Source organism: Xyrauchen texanus, chromosome 1 (genome assembly GCF_025860055.1).
Source record: "Xyrauchen texanus isolate HMW12.3.18 chromosome 1, RBS_HiC_50CHRs, whole genome shotgun sequence".
Classification (NCBI taxonomy): domain Eukaryota; kingdom Metazoa; phylum Chordata; class Actinopteri; order Cypriniformes; family Catostomidae; genus Xyrauchen; species Xyrauchen texanus.
The window spans coordinates 41,465,337-41,474,397 of record NC_068276.1 but is presented as its reverse complement, the minus strand read 5'-3'; the positions used below and the strand labels follow the sequence as shown (position 1 = coordinate 41,474,397).

The 9,061-nt window shown below is 36.0% G+C and overlaps 1 protein-coding gene across 1 annotated transcript; it reads left to right on the top strand.

Annotated features, from left to right (window-relative positions):
* Window positions 1–882: 882 nt before the first annotated feature.
* On the top strand, window positions 883–6,849 carry LOC127650382 (uncharacterized). Its single transcript, XM_052135782.1, has 6 exons — window positions 883–980; window positions 2,583–2,707; window positions 3,916–4,134; window positions 4,787–5,841; window positions 6,458–6,626; window positions 6,706–6,849. The coding sequence occupies exons 4-6, from the start codon at window positions 5,361–5,363 to the stop codon at window positions 6,839–6,841; spliced, it is 786 nt and encodes a 261-aa protein (XP_051991742.1). The 5' UTR covers window positions 883–980; window positions 2,583–2,707; window positions 3,916–4,134; window positions 4,787–5,360; the 3' UTR covers window positions 6,842–6,849.
* Window positions 6,850–9,061: the final 2,212 nt, after the last annotated feature.

The following is a 9,061-nucleotide window of genomic DNA, read 5'->3' as shown; positions in this document are numbered from 1 at the left end:
ACCAATATACTGAACCATCTGTTTATATTTTACTCAACTCTTGTTGATAGATTTTAAAAATTAGAATAATATCAGTGCATTAGTTTTCTATTTTTTAAAAAGGAAATACACATGTGTAGTGGATGTTACAAAAAACTTTGTATGACTTCTTTAAAATAAAATGTACAAACCAGAATCAATAATAGGCTACCCAACAAATAAAGGGATGCCTCTTCACAAAACATAAAATAATAACTTTATTTTAATTTTCATGTGCCCATTCACAAGGATGAGGCTTATGTACTGTTATGGATGTGACAATCCTGAAAATGGCACTTATCTTACTATGGAAAATCATGCACTAAACACAAATGTTGACATCTGTGCTGTGGTAAAAACTTATGTTTTCGTTGTTAGGTTATAATGAAACCTCTTAACATGGCTTAAATACATACACATATTTGACACCCCTGTGCAGTGTGCATTTAAAAACCACAATTCAGCAGAAACATAATTTTAACATGTGTGATAAAAAATATTTTTCTGTGTAATGCTTTATAGAATGACGTCTATAAAATTGTAGCTATCCTTAAATTGTCTGCTTATGTCCACCTTGACATTTGTATATTTGATTTTGCTAATTGAAATATTGTTTTGCTGTAATTAACAGTGGTTTTACATTTTTTAGGGTGTGTAAAACAAAATTTCTGAAATGCAATGCTCTATTTTGTCTCTGCCCTCTCAGGCATTTGTTTTAAGGTTAGAAAATCATTTGAAAGATAACCGTTAAGCATCAGCCAATCATGATAAACATTGCGCCTTGCCTCCAGTGGGCAAAGAATTTGATTGGCTGAATACTTATTGGCGCTGAGCGTCAGCGTTTTGCTTTCCCGCATTTCGGCATTATTTGGCCATTGGCGAACGGTTGTTGTGAAGCACTGACGGAGCAGAACTACAAATTAGTGAACTTATTCTGTAAAATTTATGTGTCTGGCACATTGGTAAGTTGGATTAAACAGTGTGTGGTTTTAAACACGAGTAGCGTGTACCCTGTTTTAACAACACATAAACATGTCCGCGCATGTAACGTTAAAGTCAGACTTGCAAGCTCTAACGTTAAAGTTGTATAGTCCAGCCCGAGATGTGAAACAGCATTTAGGTGTTTAGAACAACAGTAGAGTGTGTGTTTGTTCGCGCAGTTACAATGTTTAGCTGTTTTTTCTGTGGAATATCAGTGCAAACCCTTAGGGAACACGTTTTACATGTCAAACTTCATCGTAATGAACCACGATGCGTGTTCAAGTGCGGCGCCACAGATTGCCACGAAACGTTTCGTTCATATGGGGCATTTAAGGCTCATTTTTACCGTAAACATAACATAGATTCACATGTTGACACTACAAATGCCCTTACGATGTTTACGTGTAATATTTCTATGTGCCAGCGCCAGTGTCGCGATGTCAAATCACTAACAGCTCACTTAAAGGAACATATAGCCGAAGGACGTGTTGTGACATGTCCGGTAACAGGATGCGACCATACGTTCACTAATAGGTCGTCGTTTACATCCCACATGTCCAGGAAACACAGACAGTGTTCCGTGAACAGTATAAGTGATCTTTATAAGGAGACAGTTTCTCAGTCTCTCGAAACTGAACCTTTAGTTACAGGCCCTACAGAGAGATTTAGCGAGACTAATGAGGGTGAAGTTCAAGAAAATTTCAATGACCTGTTTCTCAGAAATATTTGTCTTTTCTACTTGAAATTACATGGGCAGTTCCTTCTGCCAGCATCAACTATACAAAATATTGTTGAAGAGATGCAGAGCATACATGAACTAGGACAGACATTTACTTTGAATAAATTGAGTGCATTTCTGAAAAGTGATTTAGAGTTAACAGATGAGGACATTGGTAGAATATGTGATATTGTGAAAAAATCTGACTTATTCACCATTAGTCATGAAGGACCAATGAGAACCATTTTTTCAAGAACAAAGGCTTTCAAAGAGATGTTCAGATACACAGAACCAGTAAAGTTGTATTTAGGAAGAGATGAAACAAGGTCACAGAGGTTTGCCTACTATGTTCCATTGAAAGACACTTTGAGATGTTTATTGGAGTCTGACTTATGGCGGAATTGTGCTGCACAGGATACATGCTTACCGTGCACAGATGTGCTTTGTGATGTCAGTGATGGTCAGGTATTCAAAAACAATGAGTTCTTTTCTCAAAACCCATCATGTCTCAAACTAATTCTATATCAAGATTCTTTTGAGGTGGTGAACCCATTAGGTTCAGCAAAAAGCAAGCACAAAATACTAGCTGTATATCTGTCTCTGGCTAATTTACCACCTCATATAAGATCAAGTACAGACCACATGTCACTTGTAATGCTGTGTCGAGAAAAGACTTCAAACACTTTGGACATGACAAAGTTTTCTCAAGGCTAATTGCAGACTTAAAAGACCTGGAAGACAATGGAATAACCGTGGCAGAGGAAAATGTTAAAGGGACTGTTTTGTGCATTGCAGGGGACAATTTGGGGTCTCATAATATCGGTGGATTCACAGAAAATTTTAGTTTTTCTGAATATTTCTGCAGGTATTGCCAGATATCACGAAGAGATTTTCAAACGGATCCAAATGCTTGTGGGCCTCAGCGCACTCCTGAAAACTACAATTCTGCTGTGGAGATTTTACAGTCTGAGGGACAACAAAACGTTGAAGGTATAACATCTGAGTCAATTTTTAATTCATTGAATTACTTTCACGTTTGCATGCCTGGCCTGCCACCTTGTTTAGGCCATGACATTTTTGAGGGTATCCTTTCCTATGATTTAGCTCTTTACCTGAAGTACTTCATCAAGCAGAAAAAGTGGTTCACTTATTCAATTCTGAATAGACGCATTAAGCAATTTAAATACAGTGCCTCTGATGCATTGAGTAAGCCATGTGCAGTGAACTCCAATGGTTTAAAGCTTTCTGGTCATGCTATTCAGAACTGGAATTTTCTTAGACTTCTTCCTGTGATCATGTGTGACAAGGTGAAAGAGCCCATGGATGATGTTTGGCAGTTGACCCTTCAGCTAAAAGACATTGTGGAGATGGTTTGTGCACAGAAAATTTCATTGCCAGAGGTCGCATACCTTGACGTTCTTATCCAAGAATATCTTGCTTCTAGATTCTCTCTTTTCCAGGACATAGACTAAAGCCTAAGCATCACTACTTGCGACACTACCCTGCACTGATTTTAAAGTTTGGTCCTTTGATCAGATTGTGGACGATGCGCTTTGAGAGTAAGCACAGTTACTTTAAAAGATGTGCTAGGAACTTAAAGAATTTCAAAAACCTGTGCTTCACTCTCTCTGAAAGACATCAAATGTACCAGGCCTATCTGTCAGAAGGGTCAATGTGTGATCTAACTTTGAGGGTAAAAACAGCACTCCATTTTACCCAGAGCTGTATAGTGATTCTGTTAAAGATGCATTGAGGCAGTTTGAATTTACAGAGAACAATACCAAAGTCTCAGCAGAAGTAATGTACAGGGGTACGTTATACAAAAAAGGCCAGTTCCTTGTGACAAATAATATGGACTCAATAGAGTTTGGAGAACTTGCACTTATTCTCATAAAAGATCAAGTTGTTCATTTTCTGCTGAGAATGTATGTAGCAGAGTTAATTCCTGCATACCATTTGCATGAATTGAAAAATCAGACTGAAATAATGCATTGTGTGAAAATCAATGACCTGGCAGATTTCTATCCTTTAACATCCTATATGATGAATGAAAAAGGGTAATTCCATTAAAGCACAGTGTGATGTCACACTGAACATAATTGTTGATCTGTATTTTCTCAATTTTGGGTTTATTTACGTGAATTATTATTATTATTAATATTATTATTTTAATAATTATTAAATTATTATTTTTTCAGAAATGGGTGATTCAGAGCTAAACATTTCAAACATCAGCAATGCCATTGATGCTGTATTACCTGACCTCCCAATCGCAACTAAAAAATCTCTTGAGGAGACCATAAAGTCACTTGGAGTGGAGACCCCAGAAGATTTCAGATTTCTCAAGGAATCAGATCTGGCAGCTGTACTGAGGCCCATTCAAGCCAGGAAATTTATTTCTGTTCTAAAGGAGACCAGTAAGTCCATGTTTTTGTTTCCGTTACAAAAGTTTAATTTCAAAATGAAAATTATCTTATTTACTCACTCTCAGATTGTTCCAAATGTGTATACATTTCTTTGTTCTGTTAAACACAAAGGAAGATATTTAGAAGAATGTCAGTAACCAAGCAGATATCGCCCCCATTTACTGCCATAGGAGGAAAAAATACTGTTAGAGTCAATGGGGACGATATATGTTTGGTTACTGACATTCTTCCAAATATCTTCCTTTTGTTTAGCAGAACAAAGAAATGTATGAACAATACATTTGGAACAATCTTAGGGTGAGTAAAGGATGACAGAATTTTAATTTCTGGGTGAACTATCCTTTTAATGGTCAGACATATTTATTACTTTTGTTATTAAAAGTAGCAATAACTTTATTACTTTTTGTTATTTGTTCTATTTAATACAATGTATTTACTGTTTATTTTAACAGTGAGGCAAAAAAATTACAGTTAAAGTAACTGTTCAACTGTAAAAACAAAAAGTTTGTAATTTACTTAATATCTTGTCATTCTAAATGAACACCTGGTTTGGAATAACAACAGGGCAATAAATGGTTATGTTTTTTATTTTGGTTGAACTATTCCTGGTCTAACTAAGTACGTACTTATGACTTTTTTACAGCAGAAATTTCTGAAACCCCAAAGCAACCAGTCTGTTCATCTCCAGGATCTTTTCTGTCCCAGAGTTCTTCATACTCATCTCCCAGCACCTCCTCTTCTAGTGTGAACTGGGTTGACAGCTTTGAAGTCCCATGGAATAAGTTTCCTGAGGAATTAATGCAGGCACTTGAGAGACAGAAAAGGCCAAGTCCTCGGTTGCGTAGGGAAATGGTGAGGATTGTTGTTGTGGAAATGATGAAAGTCTGTGCTTGTCCAAGTAGGAAGAATTTAACGGAGGTCGCCAAAAGGATGGTTGCCAAATATCCTAAGTCTTTGCAAGATGTGATTGAAGAGAGTGTGATTGGTCCTGGATACTACTCTTTGGTCAAACAATTTCAAGCCAGGGTTGAAAATGCAAGACGGACCAGCACACCAAAAATAAAGAAGCGCATTCATGATACAGAGGAATGTGACACTGAGGAAGTCCCACCTGAAAAAAGGGCTGCAGTCCAAGATACATATGGCTGCACCAATTGGGAAGTTAGATTTATGCCCCTCAGTGAAACTGCTGAGAGTCTGCAGTTGAAAAAGAGAAGATGAGGAGTCTGTCACAAACAACTGACTGGAATGAAGAGGAAGTGAAGGTCCTCATGAAATCTACATACTACAGTCAACGAAAAGATATCAACAAAGGAACAGACATGAAAACCCTCACTGAGGAGTGGCCATTTTTGTTTCAGGAAAGTGGAATGGAAGTGCACTTTAAAGATCTCACAGGGATACCACTTAAAGAGACCTTCCTGAACAGCATCGACCGAAAAGGAAGCAGGCTGTTGAACTTCATGAAGAATGTTTGTGCAACCAAGAACAAGCGTGTCTTACAGACTGTCACAAAACTTCAAGTTTTGAGAGGACAGACAAATGGTTGCTCAGAGGATGTAAAAGACATGATTCTTCTACTTCTCTCCTATTTTGATGAGAAAGAGGAGCTCCTCCTTCATTATGTAGAAGAGACAAGCCTTGCAAAGGATGTTGAGTTGGAAAATCTGCCTGTGACGCCTTGCATTATTGTGTGTGGTAAGTTTAAATTTTCTTCATATACAGTAGCACCCTCAAAGCTTGAATGCTTAAATGTTTATCTATAAAGTTGAGTTGATATATTTTACATACTACTTGCAGTGTATGTTTTTAATTAGTACTGCCCAGATCAAACTGCACTACATAATAGAGGTTTTACATATATTCTACAACACAGACTAATAACTCGGTTTACAAAAATAATCCAGTTTAAAAGTTTAGATACCCTAGATGCTTAATATGTATGATCATTTCTGTGTTTTGTGATTATTGTTCACAAGTGTCTCGTTTATTCTGAGACAAAATTTCTGAAAATTCACACAAAATTCAAGCATTTTGAAATGTTCTGCATATTTTGCCTTAAAATAATGTGGACATTTGAGAATGGTAATAGTTTTGAATGTCCTTAACTATTAACCATTTGGGGTATCTAAACATTTGAACTAGGTTATTTTAGTAAATTGAGTTAGTAATCTGTTGTAGAATGTGTAAAAATCTACTATGTGAAATAGTTTAGGAGGGCAGTACTAGATAAACTGCAATTTGTATGATAATCATAAAACACAATTACCCTGCTACATGTACATAACTTCATTTCATTGAAATGTATCCACAGGACCCTCCTGCTATGCTGCCGTTCGATTCATGCTCAGTGTGGACCGCCAGATTGCAAATGATGACATCACTACATTCATCACCGCTGTCTGCCTAATGTTTGGCAGTTATTACTGTTTCAACATTCACTACCCATCTGAACTGGCGTCAGTGCTTGAATTTTTGCAAAGGTATGTAAAGACACCTAAGAGGGAGGTTCACTTTACATGTGGCTTCATTTTCAGATTTTCAATGTTGTTTCTTTTCAAGGTGTTTTTTCGTCATCAATCCCGAAAAGGGCACAAAGGTTGCGGAAAAGAAGAACAAAAAGCGAGTCCCAGTGAACCCAAGAGTCTTCACCTTAATCTCTGACCTTTCTGATCATGAGTGGCGAGAGACTTTGTAAAGGTGGCCTGCAAATGGTTTCCAAGTTTAAACTATTAAGGACAATTCGGTATAAAATGAACCTAGGGTGTAATATCACATTGGTACCGATTTGACCGTTCTCTGGGATTTGTTTTCATGATAATCGAATGTAAGAGTTTTATCTCTAAAACTGTTTAGCTTATAACGCTAGTATATGGGGCATCGTGTAAGTACAAATAAATCTCTAGTTAATACCACTAACAAGACTCAAAATAGCCTCACACTAACACTGTAGCAGAATGAGGTCTACATGCAAACCCAAGCATTGAGAACTTTGTAAGTGTACAGACAGTTTAATAAGAAGATATTTTATAAAGAAGGCAGGAGCCATCTTTGGAAAACAGTCGAACCACCTAACGCCGTGCTAAGTGAGCGGTTCGACTGATTGAGACTGTTTTCCAAAGATGGCTCCTGCCCTCTTTATAAAATATATTCTTATTAAACTGTCTGTACACTTACAAAGTTCTCAATGCTTGGGTTTGCATGTAGGGACCCTCATTCTGCTACAGTGTTAGTGTGGGGCTATTTTGAGTCTTGTTAGTGGTATTAACTAGCGATTTATTTGTGCTTACACGATGCCCCATATACTAGCGTTATAAGCTAAACAGTTTTTAGAGATAAAACTCTTTATTCGATTATCATGAAAACAAATCCCAGAGAACGGTCGACTCGGTACCAATGTGATATTACACCCTAGGTTCATTTTGCGCCGGAATTGTCCATTAACATTGAAATGTATACTATGCACTTGTTGTGCCTTGTTCTGCTTTAGTAGTTATTGTAAATGTTTAACTTAACCTTTACCTATCTTCCCAAGCTCAGTTTAAAGTGGCAGTTATGTAGCAGAAATGTTTTAAACTGAGTTTTAAATGAGTAGTCTTGACTGAGTGATCCTAAGACTGATCTTAAGCCATTTTATACTTCTGTTAAGAAGACATGACAAGAACCTAAAAAACTGTTATGTTGTTTTAAATGCCTGACAGTCTTTATTAAAAAATACTTGGGACCACACTGATCTTTAAGTCTTAAATAGATTTTGATGGGTTTTGTGATTTGATTTAGGTTTGTATATTCATCAATTAGTATAAAAGTACTCTTAATAGTTTCTTACGGGTAAAATCTGAATGTTTAGCAATGTAACTTCTATTTCTTCTAGCTCCCAGCTAGTGTGATTAAAATAATGCTTTCGAAAGAATTGCTGAATGAATTCACTTATATTCAATTTATTTATAATAAACAGTTCAACAGCATTTACATATTAAGGCTCGGTTTCACAGACAAGGCTTAGCTTAAGCTAGGACTATGCCTTAGTTAAATTAAGATATTTAATTTGCATTTATTAAAATGCCATAGATAAAAACATTACTGGTGAGCATCTTGAGACAAAATAATGACAATAACATTTAAGATGTATCAGGGCAGTTTATTTTCATTAAGACAGCTCAAATCTTCATTTTAGTCTTAAGCCTTGTTTGTGAAACTGGGCTTTAATATTTTTCCGTAGTTTAAATAGTTTCCTGTCTGCTTTGTGAAATAATTAAAGGTTGTAACCGTAACTTACAACACAAACTTCTAAATTAAACAGTTCTGAGCTGTAAAAAGATGGCAATGAACCGTAAATATTACAATGTAAACCTTTAAATAAGACGGTTCTGAGCTGTAAAAAGATGGTAATGAACCGTAAATATTACAATGTAAACCTTTAAATAAGACAGTTCTGAGCTGTAAAAAGATGGTCATGAACCGTAAATATTACAATGTAAACCTTTAAATAAGACAGTTCTGAGCTGTAAAAAGATGGTCATGAACTGTAAATATTACAATGTAAACCTTTAAATAAGACAGTTCTGAGCTGTAAAAAGATGGTCATGAACCGTAAATATTACAATGTAAACCTTTAAATAAGACAGTTCTGAGCTGTAAAAAGATGGTCATGAACCGTAAATATTACAATGTAAACCTTTAAATAAGACAGTTCTGAGCTGTAAAAAGATGGTCATGAACCGTAAATATTACAATGTAAACCTTTAAATAAGACAGTTCTGAGCTGTAAAAAGATGGTCATGAACCGTAAATATTACAATGTAAACCTTTAAATAAGACAGTTCTGAGCTGTAAAAAGATGGTAATGAACCGTAAATATTACAATGTAAACCTTTAAATAAGACGGTTCTCAGCTGTAAAAAGATGGTCATAAACC